Source organism: Syngnathus leptorhynchus, chromosome 2 (genome assembly GCF_054491065.1).
Source record: "Syngnathus leptorhynchus isolate UIUO chromosome 2, UIUO_Slep, whole genome shotgun sequence".
Classification (NCBI taxonomy): domain Eukaryota; kingdom Metazoa; phylum Chordata; class Actinopteri; order Syngnathiformes; family Syngnathidae; genus Syngnathus; species Syngnathus leptorhynchus.
The window spans coordinates 5,208,813-5,221,478 of record NC_141196.1 but is presented as its reverse complement, the minus strand read 5'-3'; the positions used below and the strand labels follow the sequence as shown (position 1 = coordinate 5,221,478).

The following is a 12,666-nucleotide window of genomic DNA, read 5'->3' as shown; positions in this document are numbered from 1 at the left end:
GACTTTACTATGTTTTCCTTGTCCCTATTTATAAATGTCATTTTTCTCTTGCGTTCTATTTTTTCAATCTCTCTCTCGTTAGGTTATTGTTTCCACCTTGTGTTGTCAGTTTGATGTGGGTAATGCGGTATGGTATCATCTCCATCCGCACTGGGTGGTCCCCATCTACACGAGACATTTAATGAGTCCTCGATAAAGATGCTAATCAGTCAGTGTACAAAAGTGGCGCTGCCTCGCTTTATTTACGTGCGTACTCGCTCAACGCTGGAAAATGCAACTTCAAGACTGCTCAACGCACTTGGCCTTGGGAATTTGAGACGTAAATTGACCGCAAAAGTCTTTTGTAATCGCTCACGGAACAAAGTCAGAGTTCTAATGAGAAAGAGTGGCCATTTAAGAAGAAAAAATGTCAGAGAAGAAAGTCACGATTCATATGGGGGGGGGATCAGATTTACCTCACACAATTATTATTTGTCGTAAATGTTACTGAAACCTTACGGGTGTTTCTGAAAAAGTCATTTTTAAGTGAGGCAGGTGTAATATACTGCCTCCTGGTGGCAATGACGCAGACAAACAGAAGGAGCTGCACGATGACATTTCAATTGGATTCCAAATTTCAAACACCTATATATTAGTATTTTAGAATATTACTACTATTGTGTCTTGTGTGTATCTTTTTATAAAATACAATACTGGTTAAAGTTACTTTTCAGGGCGGCTGGAACAGATAAATGGCATTTCTATTCATTTCAGTGGGGTGACATGATATGAGCTCTTCTTATGCTCACAGTACGAATCAAACTCATTGGTCAATTAAAATGTGATTTCATTTTTTTTTTTTTTTTAGATGACCTGGGGGTTTTTTTTTCATTCAAATTTTAAGATAATGACGACACAAGAGGAAAAATAGTCCCGTTTGGCGACGTGAGGAGATTGCTATGATATGCTCTTGGCATGTGAACGTGTGCCAGCCAAGGCGTGTCGCGCACATTTTTCCTGTTGTTGATAACGTGAAGATGGAGATGGAGCGTAATTGTCTCGCGTTCAGCCTAAACAGCCCTGTGACATATAAACCCTCCCAGGACGCCGAGCTACAAAAAGGCCCGCACGCCGCATTTACCCACAACACTAACGCCGAGCCATCACATCACGACGTCATCGCTCCGTTTACGAACTGAACATTTCCAAAAAGGTAAGAGCTTCAAGAGCACATTAAAACGGAATTAAAATCGTTAAAAATGCTCAATTGACTAAATTATTTGTGGATTTTATGAGGAACAAGTTTTCAAGAAAAAAAATATTTTCCAAAAGTAACGTCAGAATTTTGCATAAAAAGTCATAAATTAAAAAAAAATATTTTTTTACAAGAAAATTTATTTAAGCAAAGGTGTGAATTTTACAAGATAAATGTAAAACCTTTGCATTGTAAAAACATTCTGAGAACAGTCATAAAGTTGCAACTTGGCCAGATTAAAAGTTTTAGGAATTAGACTTTCCTTTAACAATTAAAAAAAATCTGGGAAAAAAAAATATTAATGTGGGTTTGCCTTGGAAGCTAACGATGCATACTTCAGCAAAATAATTATTTCAATCGTTAGTCTTATTTGGTTGCTCCTGGTGAATTATTTTATTTATTTATTTTTTTCTCCTGTCGGTGTTTTAGATGCTTTGTTCCAAGTGTGTGCTGCCCTTGTTGGGTGTGTTTCTGTTCCTGGATGTTGCGGCCGGAAGACCGAGGACCAGAAAGGTACTTTGTTCTGCTGCTATGAGATGCCATGATTGGGTTGTAATCTCTTGCTATTCTCTGGTGACCTGTCTCTCGCCGCATCAGGAAGTCAGCACGGTGGAACAGGAGCAGGAACAGGCGCAGATGGCAGGCTGGGATGTCCCAGCCATCGATGGAGAGTTCAACCCACAGCCAACGGCAGTCCTCCGCACTCGCCACAACCAACATGCCAGCAACCAAAGGAGGTAAACAAGGAGCTTGTTAAAATTCCAAAACTGTAAACATATTGGAGAAAAAAAATGCAATAAGACAATTCATGACAATAATGGTTCCAATCTGACATGAAAAGTCCTATTTTAGCAATTAAGGCAGTTACAAAGGATGATGTTGCTTGACGACAACACCAAACAACTTCATTTTAAAACAAGACCACAAATCAAATTTGCAGCATGATAAAAATTTCCCCCAATGACGATTGGTACGAGACTGAAGCTTTTGTTTTTGCAGGAGGAAGGCGAAGGTGGCTCGTGTGGATTCCATTGGCAGTTCGCTGATGTTGACTTTCAGGAAAGCAAAGGTGCTCTCACCAAAATCAGCTCACAAGTAACAAGTGCTCAGTTGCCTTTGAATAACACAGAACTTTTTTTTGTAGGATTAACCGGACCACGACTGGCAAGAACACATTGGCCATCTTTCATTTGAATCATTATCATTATTGTATCTCCCCACCACCGCCAAAAAGAAGTGTACACTATGTTTCTGTATTATGTTCCCAAAGACTTTTATTATTCTTAAACTACAATTAAAGAAAACAATAATGGACTGCAGAAAATATAGATTTTTGCATTGGCTTTCACATATGTACAGTTGTCCAAGAGGATATGTACAGCGCCCCCGCCCCCCACAACGCGAGAAGCAAAAAAAAAAAAAAAAAAAGCCAAAATCATCCAACACATTCTCCAAAGGGAAGGAAAGAAAACAAACAAACAAATAAACAAACAAAGAAAAACTTATGTTATCTTTCATAAGGCGCATACACGCCTAACAAAATCAAACCCATACAATCATTCTTGAAATGAGGTGAGTTCTTCTCAAATTGGGGAGGGGAGATAAAAAAAAAAAAAAATACAATCGGCATTGCTAAGAGCTCCGTCGTGAACGTGTTTCCCTCGACCCCATTCCAAAAAGTGCAATGCTTCAAATGTCTTGCGTGCTGATGACCCAAAAAAATTTTAAAAAATTTGCCATCATTTTATTTTAACACTGAAAAAAAAAAAAAAAAAAAAAAACCTATGCAAGACAATAAAGTGTGTGTTTGTTCCAAAAAAGGGGACTAAACCAAAAATATTTTTCTGATCATTAGGCAGATTTTGTTGTTGACATTAAGAATCAGTGTCCTTACCACTGACAACTACCTCCCCAAATAATTACAAACAAGTTCTTTAGTGAAAATTTCTATTCTGAGGACTCTAAGGAAGGCGTTAAAGAAAAACAAAACCCATTCTTACGTTTCCTCTGACACAAAAGGATGCCACGGATACAAAACCTTGATTGTCTAAATAAATCATCCAACTGTGTGGTTTAATGTTGGGCTCTTTTGGCTTTAGCGAGGGGGAGGGGCACACAAAGCGAGAATTTGCTTTTGCTGCTGTTTTCTTTCTTTTAAGTGTCTTTTTTGTGCCCCGAGCGCCTGGAGTGCATGCACTTGTGGCAGTAGAAGATGTCTGGGACGTTGGACTTCTTGATCTTGACGCAGGACAAGTGTACCCAGATGGCGCACTGGTTGCACTCGATCATCGGCCGCCCGGCGAACGGCTTGCCGCAGTAGCACGTGATCAGATCCCACGAATCGTCGCCTGAAACGCACACACACGGGTGCCCATTTAGCACGTGCGCGCTAAAGCGGGTGTAAAAAGCGAGAGAAGCCCCGCCCACTGAGAGCGGCTGCTTCCGACAAGATGGCGCCCCCACCTGACTCCACCATGATGTCTTCGTCGGCGATCCAGGTCTCGCCTTCGCTGGAGCTCATTTCAGCGTCCCCGACGCCCTCGTGGGGCGGCGTTTTGTCTTGGGCGGCCTGCGGCGAGGGGCCCCCGCGGAGGGGCCGCCACTCCTCCGAGTCGCTGTGAGGCGGCAGCGGCGAGCTCTTGAGCTTCTTGGCTTTGGGCTGCTTGGAGTTCTTGCTGCGCTTGATGCGCGCCCGCTTTTCGCCCTCGCTGCTGCCGCTATCGGCCGCCGCCAGCGACAGCCTCTTGAGCTTTTTGTCCTTTTTGCGCTCGGCCTTGGCGCTGGCCGACTGGCTCTCGTACAGCGAGTCCTTCAGACGCATCTTGTCCAACAAAGCGCTATCGGGGTGCATGCTTTTGCCCTTATTGGCACGAGCTTTGTGGACAAACGTGTGGATGGTGTGGATGTCCGGGCCGCCGTCCGCCCACGTGCCGCTCACGCCGCCGTCTGCTGACGAACTGTGAGCGGAGCTGGACGACGTCGGGGACCATGAGCTTTCCTACGAGACAGGAAAAAATGCTTTAATAAATAATAAAAGTCAATTGCAGCTGTATTTGAAATGTGTGATGTCACATGGACTGGAGTCTTTCATGGCGCTGCTGTTATTGTCATTAAAAAGGCATCACAGAGAACTAAGCTGCCGTTGTGCACGTCTCTTATGTGAAAATTGAAGCTGACCTCTTTGGGACTGGGGATGTAACCAGCGTAGGCCAGGACAAAACTGCAGAACTTGTTGAAGTCCTCCACAGTTCTTCTTTTCCTTTCTGGGGGCTACACAAAATAAACACTTAGTCCAAAGCTGTTGTTTATTCAACAATAGTCAAGAGTCCAGCTTGGGGGTGGGGAGGGCTTACCAAAGGTTCAGTTTTGCACGTCAAAAGCGAATCTGTAGACAGAAAAAGAGATGAAGTAGATTTAAAAAAAAAATGCTGAGTTTGGTTCGAATGCAACATGATAGTCTCTGGGTAACCTTTTATGCGATATTGCATATAGAATATCTGGACCTTGATTAATTATCGCCTCTTTTCATTTCATCCGTTACTCAGGGAACCCACTCTGCAATAGCCTGACAAGTTTTAGTTCAAAATATCCATCAGTATGGTGTTAAAATGACCATGAGGTTTCATACAGCGTTGCTTGGCCTACACACACCACTTCAACCACATAAAAGGAACATTATTGGTGAGAGTAACATAGAAAGTGGGTTGGGCTTGTACTTCAGTCATCAATTGTTTTTGCTGATTAATCTATTTGAGGACTTCGAGGCCTTTGAAGTGCTCACTCCATGTTTTTAGACAATTCCACAAAGATGGCAGCCACTTGTCAAGACGCATCATCAAGTTTTTGATTGAATCCTTTTACTGTTTACTATGATGAGTGATGAACCCTGGAGCCCACAAGTTTCATTCATTTTGTCGAAATGCATTCACGTTTAAGACGGGAGCCATGCTAACTAAAATTAGCATTAGCCGCTAAACGGCTCAATCGCTTAACAGGGGATTCTTAGTAATACATGTGAAAGGACCCGAACACACACAAAACAAAAAGGATGGATCGTTAACATTATGCTTAGCAATAAACCTGAATCGATAGCGGCGAGCGTATGCGTTGATTTCGCCGCCTGTAGTGAGCGTTTAATGCATAAAATGACGCTGCTTGGTTGACCGGGCAACTTGCAGAATGTTTTAATTGTCTTGGAGCTAAGCGTTCAACAACAGCCCTGCCACTTGCGGGGGGAACAGATATCGCGTTCCGATTCCGTAGTTATTCGATCACGACTAGTTTGTCACGATTAAAACCGCCGGTGGCAAAACATCAAAAAGATGTGAAAGTTGCCTTTTAGCCGTTAGTGGCTTACGCGCTAATCTCGCCGGAGATCGTCAATGGCAAGTGGAATGGGTGTCGATTTCGCTTGCGAACTCGATTTTAGAGCCATTAATCGACATCAATTTGATATGTTTGTTGTAGGAAAAAGTGTTAACTCTGCGGACACCCGCACAACTTTAATCCGATATGCGTGTTGTGCAATATAGGCTAGCTCGGCGCGGTTATCAAGACAAATCGACCGCCACGTTAAGACACAAAAAAGCAACCAGCACCATCCAAAAACGATACAAATTTCAAATAAGAAGACATTCAATTGCATTCTTTGATCAACATTCTTGGCGCTAGTTGTCGCGAAAATTGGGAATTGTGACATACGCAAGCGAACGTAACAGGGACGTTAGCCGCTGAGCTTTCAAACGCTCCCGTTTCCCCCCCTCGACGAACGTGCTATCCTAAAACCCTCTCAAAGCAAAAAGCAAAGCGGCTTATTTTATGAAGCCCTCATCAATGTCACAAAACATACCTTGGTGCTCGGACATTATGTCAAGCATTGTCCCCGTCGACGAGCAGGCCTTAAGGTCCGAGAAACGGAACCAGCAGCAGGCGCGCTAGCCGGAGCAAGGCAGCCGTCGCTCTGTGCCTTCCTCCCGGCGTGACTGCACCCAAACTGTCGGGGGAAACTGCTGGAACACCGAGGCAAGGAAAAGGATTTCTTCAACAACTAAACAAGTTGAACACTCTTCACCGTGTGTTGCTTCGTCCAGTTGTGAGAAAAAACACTTTTTCCGTTCCTCGTCCCATTCCACTGCATTTAAAATCCGTGCCGCCAACGTACAGCTCGGCTGTAAAACATTGCTAAATTCAAGCCGGTGTTGCCGGGAACTCCTCCGATATGTAGAAATATAGGTGTAAAATATTTGAGCTTTCGTCGTCGGGCAATACGACAGGGAGGATTCCCCACAGGTCTACGCGCGGCGGCAGAAGCTCGTAGAGCCTATCGGCGGAATGGTTCGCCCCAGAGGATGATGGGTAATGAAGTTTAAGTGGGTGACGAACAGCCTCGAATTCCTCGTAAGTAAACTACGTTTCCCGTGGGGCACTAGAACACACACACACACACACACACACACACACACACACACACACACACACACACACACCCCAGCCCCCACCACACCTCCACCACAACCGATTCCATTTCACCCGGTTACGCTACGAAAAAGATTGGAGTAGACATTGCAATGTATAAACATTTATGAGCTGATATGTCGGGGGGCTAAAATAGAAAATGTTGCCCAAATCGTGTTGCCACTTTGACCCATTTTGTGTCAAGAATAGTAACACCGTCGTATGATAATTAGCTTTAGCATCTGTAGCACCATGTTGCACGACTTGCTACAAGGAATTGACCCTGGAGGCTTTCTTATCATACAAGGTACTTGGGACTCAACACGCTTTACGGTGATATTAAAACAGGCTAACAAAATCTGTACTTAATCAAAGATTCCTGTAGTTGTTCTGGCCGACGACTTCTATGGAGCTTCATCAAGGCTGCATTGAACAGGTTGTCAACATGATACAGTAGGCATCTTATGAAGTGTTGAGACATGAATTCATGCTGTGAATTTCAGGACGGAAGCAGTCCATGTCCTCAGTTTTGAAGTCAGCGAGGATGAGCTGAAGAATGGCTTGAAAGGATCACCGATGGAAAGGTATTTGTTTCAACAACCCTTGGAAGTCGGAATCATCATGGCTTCCAGGGGCAAAGTGCTGCCAGCCAGCAGCATGAGGTCGATTTTTGCAACTGTGATTTCAGGCTTCACTTTCACAACGCTTACGACGACCCCCTGGGCTGGACCGGGCGTGCCGCCTTTACGGTGGACCAGTTCTGCGTGGAAAGAGTCACGCAGCTCGTCGAGCAGTCCTCACAAGTGAAGCCGGCAGTTTTAATCATTGACTCACTCTCGTGGATCCTGAGACATGTTAGCCCGTCTGCGGTCTGTAGGACTTTGCAACAACTTAACAATGGTGATTTATTACCCCGTAACTAATGACAATTGTGTTTGTGCGAGATGCGTACAATAACTCTGCCCCATTTGTGCATAAGGTGGATCTGTGGGAAACATCATCGGTCTTCTCCATTCCGATATGCACCCGCGAGGTATGGTGGGCAGCTTGTGCCACTTGGCTACGTCACTCATCAACGTTGTGGCGGGACTGAGAGGAGACCAAGCAAAGATAACCAAGCGATTGAAGTCAGGAAAGGTTTTGCAAGATGTAAGTATTAAATATGAGATGAAGAAGAAGAAAAAAATGGAAAGAACATGAAGTTTTTGTTGACGCGTAGGAGGAGGTGTTCTCCATCAAAGATGACCTGACGGTGGTTGGACAGAGCAAATTCAGTTTGGCCGAGCCACAAGAACAGAGGGTACTGTTCAATTTATTCAAATTATTCAGATCCACTTGGCCACTTGACATGTTACCAATTTGTTTCTGTAAATTGCTACCAGTGGCGCATGGCAGCAGCCCCCACTGGTAAGAATATCTTAATTTCGTTGTACATTAGTTGTACAATGACAATAAAGTTTATTTTATTTTCTAAATGCAAAAAAAAAAAAAAGGCTTGTCACATGCACCACACTATTAGAGTAATTCATCTATTACATTCATTCTTACAGTAGAACGGAACAAAAAAAAAAACATTTGGAAGTAAGTTTGAAAACAAGGCTTAAACGATAAAGTTTTATTTCTCAGACATAATTTTACTGTTCTAGTCAAACTTTTTTTTTTTTTGTTCCTAATGGAGTAATTTGTCTCATGTGTACTATGATAAAATGAGTTGAAATTAGTACTAATAAAAAAATTCCATTTGGTCTTCTTGCAGGCAGACCCAACAGCAAATTTAACTTTCAACCTACGCTTGTCCGACAGCCAGCGAGAGGCTAAGGAGAACCTAGCGCTGCCCTTTGTCTTCAGTAAAGAGAAGTGAGACTTTTTTTTTTTTTTTTCTTTTTTGGCGTATTACAGTTTTCACAACATTGGCTTTGCTGTTGTTTTTTTCTGGTAGAAAAGCAGCACTTCTCCACACCGGTTCAGGGAGAATTGTGTACGAGCCCGACGCAAACGACGACTACGACCAAGAGGATCCCGACGACGATCTTGACGTGTGATCGTCTTATTTGTTTTATTAGCACCGACTTTGTTTTCATGACTTTAAATCAAATGTTTATTATTAAATATAACAATGGGATAATAAAAATGTAAAATAAACTGTCTTGTGGTTTTCTACAACCATTCTTTACCCTTGAATTTGACGGAAGACAGATTCTGTTTTGTATATGAAAGAAGGTATAAAAATGTATTTTGGTACATTTTGTCCTCGCATTCTTTACTCACTGACCTCCTTTCTTCCTTCTGACCTGCTTTTTTTGAGTCCTTCCTCCAGTTGTTATTTTTGCAAATCAAATTATCTGTCATTACTCAAAATATCTGTAAAAATGACTGATGGTTTATGAAGCGTGCACCTAGTTTTTGGCCCACTCTGGGTATAAATGAAGTAGGTCAAATCTTACATCTTTGTTCATCTATGCCAGTGAAGTGGGAGAGAACATTAAATGACAGGATGTCCAATTAACTTGTTGCCATTCGTGCAACAGTAGTCTCTTTTGTGTCAGACCTCGCAATCAATTTGTAAGCAAATTGAAGCAAAATGATGACAATATTTTAAGGGAGATATTTATTGAGATCTCAACTCGATTACAACAAGGTTTGAGGTCAGGGAGAAATTTGGTCCTCCATTCAATAAATCTAGGGGAGCAGCAAGGCCGCAGTCTAGAAACTAATTTGCTGTGCGATTTTCGTAATGTAACATAAACTGTCTGGGTAAAACGTGGGCAAGAGTTAAGTAGCAAATTACTGAAACGAATGAATGAAGTGAACCCATCGCTGTCCACGTCTGTTTATTTTCCTTCCACGTGGACGTGCTGCGCGCGACCCCGAGATTCCCTTCAGGAAGTGACGTCACGTCGCCAATGGCGGCTCGCAGTTTCATTCCGGATTTCCAGTGGACTACAAACTGATTTTAGCCCCACAAGTTGGACTCTGTGGAAGTTATTTTTTTTACAACGACTTCGGACACCGTGCACAGCCAAGCCGAACCGAGCTAGAGTTTGAATACAAAGCGCCCGGCGGTCGATCGACTTATTTTGGAGCCGGGTTCAAGGTGGTCACCCTGTCGAACGAGCTAGCGGGAGCTAACGCCACTTAGCTCAACGAGGTCCAAAACATTAGCAGACCATCTCAGTGCGATCGCGTTCGCCTGCTATGCCATTCGGCTCCATTTAAGGCTCATCGTGCCACAAGCGTGCAAATCGGAGTATTCACGCCTCTGCCAGGAAATTGCTCGATTGGCGGCTAATGCCGACCGTCAGCCGCAGTTCTTCCGCCGACTGCTGACTTGTCGTGGCCCGTCAACATGCTGAAGACCCGCCAGTGTTTACTCGGCATCCGCACTTTTCTCGGCGTCACGTCCAGAATATGGGGCTTCTTCATGTACATCCTTAGGAAGCACCTGCGAACGGTAAGAAAGACGTGCGCGCTCGTGAGACACACCTGAACGGAAGAGACCTGCCTTTCAATAATATTGTGTAACTGGACTCTTAGTGTTGTTTTCCCAAGACGTTAATGGCCTCATCAGCAGGCTCAGTAAATTGTCCTATCATAGGACAGCACTATCTTGAGTGTTAGTCTGTGAATAAAGACTTCTTTCTCATAGGATTATGAGTTAATCCAGTGTGTACCAAGAGTTATTGAGCCAAGGCACATATTTTACATCTCACACCACACAAACCAAACAAAAATGTCACAAAAAGTATCATCGGATTGATGATGTCATCTCACAAATTGATGAATCGCAGGAATGCATGAGTAATGCATGTTGATTAAAATAGCAACCTGTGGATTTACATGTTGAGAAAAGCATTTAGTCCTTCAGTTCCATGTTTTTCAGATGTTTCTCAATATTTCGTGCTCGCTTTGCAGATTATCCAGTATCAGACCGTGCGATACGACACTTTGCCTCTGTCGCCTATCTCCCGAAACAGACTGAGTGAGTATACGCTCGGCTAACAAGCCGGCTAGCACGTCTCGCGTGAGTGTAACGCGAGCCGCTCGTCGTCTTCTGCTCCAGATGGGGTCAAAAGGAAGATTCTGGTGCTGGACCTAGACGAGACCCTTATCCATTCTCACCACGACGGGGTCTTGAGGCCCACGGTGAGGCCAGGAACACCGCCTGACTTCATCCTGAAAGTAAGCACGTCGTTTGGAGATCAGCACCATTTTTTGCGTGACTGACTGACTTGCTTGTTTTTTCCACTCAGGTCGTCATTGACAAGCACCCGGTGCGATTCTTCGTACATAAAAGGCCACACGTGGACTTCTTTTTAGAAGTGGTACGTGTTGTCGCTCGTGGTGTGCGTGCGTGCGTGCGTCACCGTGGATGTATTGTAACATGTCACGTGGTGCGCGTAGGTGAGCCAGTGGTACGAGCTGGTGGTGTTCACAGCCAGCATGGAGATCTACGGCTCGGCAGTGGCCGACAAGTTGGACAACAATAGGAACATTCTCAGACGCAGATATTACAGACAGGTAGCGCCTAAAAAAAGCTTCAAAAGCCAATAAAGCAGTTTGTTAAAATCGTAACAGTCCAATAAAAGATTGACGATTGCAACGTTTTACTCCCGATATTATGACTGTACTCTCCATAATTTTTCTCTGGGAGAGCTCCATTTTAAAAATCAATTGAATGTTTTGTTTTGCTTTGTCTTGATGTATTTGAATATTTTTTGTTTGTGTCTCTTCTGGCAGCATTGTACATTGGATTTAGGTTTTTATATCAAAGATCTGTCGGTCGTACACGACGATCTGTCCAGTATTGTCATCCTTGACAATTCCCCCGGTGCTTATCGAAGCCATCCAGGTAATGAAAACATTGCGGTGTCAAATGTAAGTGTAAAAGTAAGCCAATCCCTGTGCTCCGTAGATAATGCAATACCTATCAAGTCCTGGTTCAGTGACCCCAGTGACACCGCACTTCTTAACTTGCTGCCTATGCTGGATGCGTTAAGGTAAGCGTTTGTGTGTTCTCCAAAAATAAAAAAAAAAGTCTTCTTGGGCTACCAACAATTTTGTGCTTATTTTAGGTTCACCGCCGATGTTCGCTCCGTCCTCAGTCGAAACCTCCACCAGCATCGGCATTGGTGATTGGCCGAATGAGAGATTCGGTCAAAAGACGACCCACCGGCGCCCCCTCGTCGGAGGGGGAGGGTTGGGATGAACACTTTGGGTGCCAGATTTTTAGCCCCGTTGCAATTTTAGTTCTATATTTGAGCCCTTGCCCTGACAAAGAAATGGATCATCTCAGACAACTTTCTAAACTTTTTTTTCTGACTCTCGCTGATGACGCAATGAAAAGGATTCGCATATTCAACAATACTAAGACACGTTTTCACGATTCACTGATCAAATATGCTTTTGGTCCTCTTTTTTTCCCCCAAAAAGGATACAAACAATGTTTTTTTTTCTTCCAAGACACCGTTCATCCTCGGATATTGTTTTGTGGGTTTTTAAATAAGACTGAAAATCCTCAGATTAAAACATGGCTTGTATCCATTCTATAGACTGCTGTGCCGTCTTTTCCATATCTGTCACCATCAAATAAGGTTTCACTCTGCTCATGGAATTGCACTTGCACTTGATTTGTGGCCCTTCTGTTTTTCTTGTATTTGATTGACAGCCCTCCCTTTACCATATTTGAGAGCCTTTCAAAAATGCCTTCTGAACAATATTTCCAGACTCCGAAGCCGCTTCTTTATTGGCTCTGTCTTACTAATTAAAAAAAAAAACCACAACACTCAGCTGGAAGTACTGATAGTTTTTGTCCTTATTGAGCATAAAAACGGTCCTTTTTGAGAATGAAACAGTCCCCGTCAGAAGCCTTCATTATTTTTACTCACGATGACTATCAAGTGTCATACCAGTGTAACAAAAAGCTTGAAAGATGAACGTTCATTATTTCTCTCAACTGTAACATGTTTCCTCACCTTCAT

The 12,666-nt window shown here is 43.5% G+C and overlaps 3 protein-coding genes and 1 long non-coding RNA gene across 4 annotated transcripts; 3 read left to right on the top strand and 1 right to left on the bottom strand.

The window, feature by feature from the left end:
* The first annotated feature begins 187 nt into the window (after positions 1-187).
* Positions 188-3,653, top strand: LOC147060324 (uncharacterized). Its single transcript, XR_015068536.1, has 6 exons — positions 188-319; positions 1,083-1,192; positions 1,664-1,747; positions 1,832-1,971; positions 2,234-2,303; positions 2,379-3,653. It is a non-coding gene; the product is annotated as an uncharacterized LOC147060324 (long non-coding RNA).
* On the bottom strand, positions 2,483-6,596 carry phf23b (PHD finger protein 23b). Its single transcript, XM_085934332.1, has 5 exons — positions 6,084-6,596; positions 4,588-4,619; positions 4,412-4,504; positions 3,698-4,232; positions 2,483-3,582 (listed from the first exon to the last, which is right to left on the bottom strand). Exons 1-5 carry the CDS (start codon positions 6,109-6,111, stop codon positions 3,389-3,391), a joined length of 882 nt encoding a protein of 293 aa, XP_085790458.1. The 5' UTR covers positions 6,112-6,596; the 3' UTR covers positions 2,483-3,388.
* Positions 6,597-6,662: 66 nt separating this feature from the next.
* On the top strand, positions 6,663-8,913 carry elp5 (elongator acetyltransferase complex subunit 5). The gene is made up of 8 exons (XM_085934319.1): positions 6,663-6,995; positions 7,064-7,124; positions 7,192-7,272; positions 7,377-7,588; positions 7,668-7,837; positions 7,908-7,988; positions 8,445-8,545; positions 8,628-8,913. Exons 1-8 carry the CDS (start codon positions 6,911-6,913, stop codon positions 8,728-8,730), a joined length of 894 nt encoding a protein of 297 aa, XP_085790445.1. The 5' UTR covers positions 6,663-6,910; the 3' UTR covers positions 8,731-8,913.
* Positions 8,914-9,534: 621 nt separating this feature from the next.
* LOC147060321 (CTD nuclear envelope phosphatase 1A) lies at positions 9,535-12,232 on the top strand. The gene is made up of 8 exons (XM_085934357.1): positions 9,535-10,139; positions 10,601-10,667; positions 10,749-10,867; positions 10,939-11,010; positions 11,090-11,206; positions 11,426-11,537; positions 11,601-11,685; positions 11,761-12,232. The coding sequence occupies exons 1-8, from the start codon at positions 10,035-10,037 to the stop codon at positions 11,819-11,821; spliced, it is 738 nt and encodes a 245-aa protein (XP_085790483.1). The 5' UTR covers positions 9,535-10,034; the 3' UTR covers positions 11,822-12,232.
* The last annotated feature ends 434 nt before the right edge of the window (positions 12,233-12,666 follow it).

Excerpts from the sequence above, each read along its gene's own strand:
- phf23b (XM_085934332.1), bottom strand. The coding sequence starts at position 6,111 with ATGCTTGACATAATGTCCGAGCACCAAG. Across the intron at positions 4,505-4,587 it reads CGTGCAAAACTGAACCTTTG|CCCCCAGAAAGGAAAAGAAG; the intron begins GTAAGCCCTCCC and ends TATTTTGTGTAG. Across the intron at positions 3,583-3,697 it reads AGACATCATGGTGGAGTCAG|GCGACGATTCGTGGGATCTG; the intron begins GTGGGGGCGCCA and ends TGTGCGTTTCAG.
- elp5 (XM_085934319.1), top strand. The coding sequence starts at position 6,911 with ATGATAATTAGCTTTAGCATCTGTAGCACCATGTTGCACGACTTGCTA. Across the intron at positions 7,125-7,191 it reads ATCAAGGCTGCATTGAACAG|GACGGAAGCAGTCCATGTCC; the intron begins GTTGTCAACATG and ends TGTGAATTTCAG. Across the intron at positions 7,838-7,907 it reads CAGGAAAGGTTTTGCAAGAT|GAGGAGGTGTTCTCCATCAA; the intron begins GTAAGTATTAAA and ends GTTGACGCGTAG.
- LOC147060321 (XM_085934357.1), top strand. The coding sequence starts at position 10,035 with ATGCTGAAGACCCGCCAGTGTTTACTCGGCATCCGCACTTTTCTCGGC. Across the intron at positions 10,140-10,600 it reads TTAGGAAGCACCTGCGAACG|ATTATCCAGTATCAGACCGT; the intron begins GTAAGAAAGACG and ends CTCGCTTTGCAG. Across the intron at positions 11,538-11,600 it reads TGCTTATCGAAGCCATCCAG|ATAATGCAATACCTATCAAG; the intron begins GTAATGAAAACA and ends TGTGCTCCGTAG.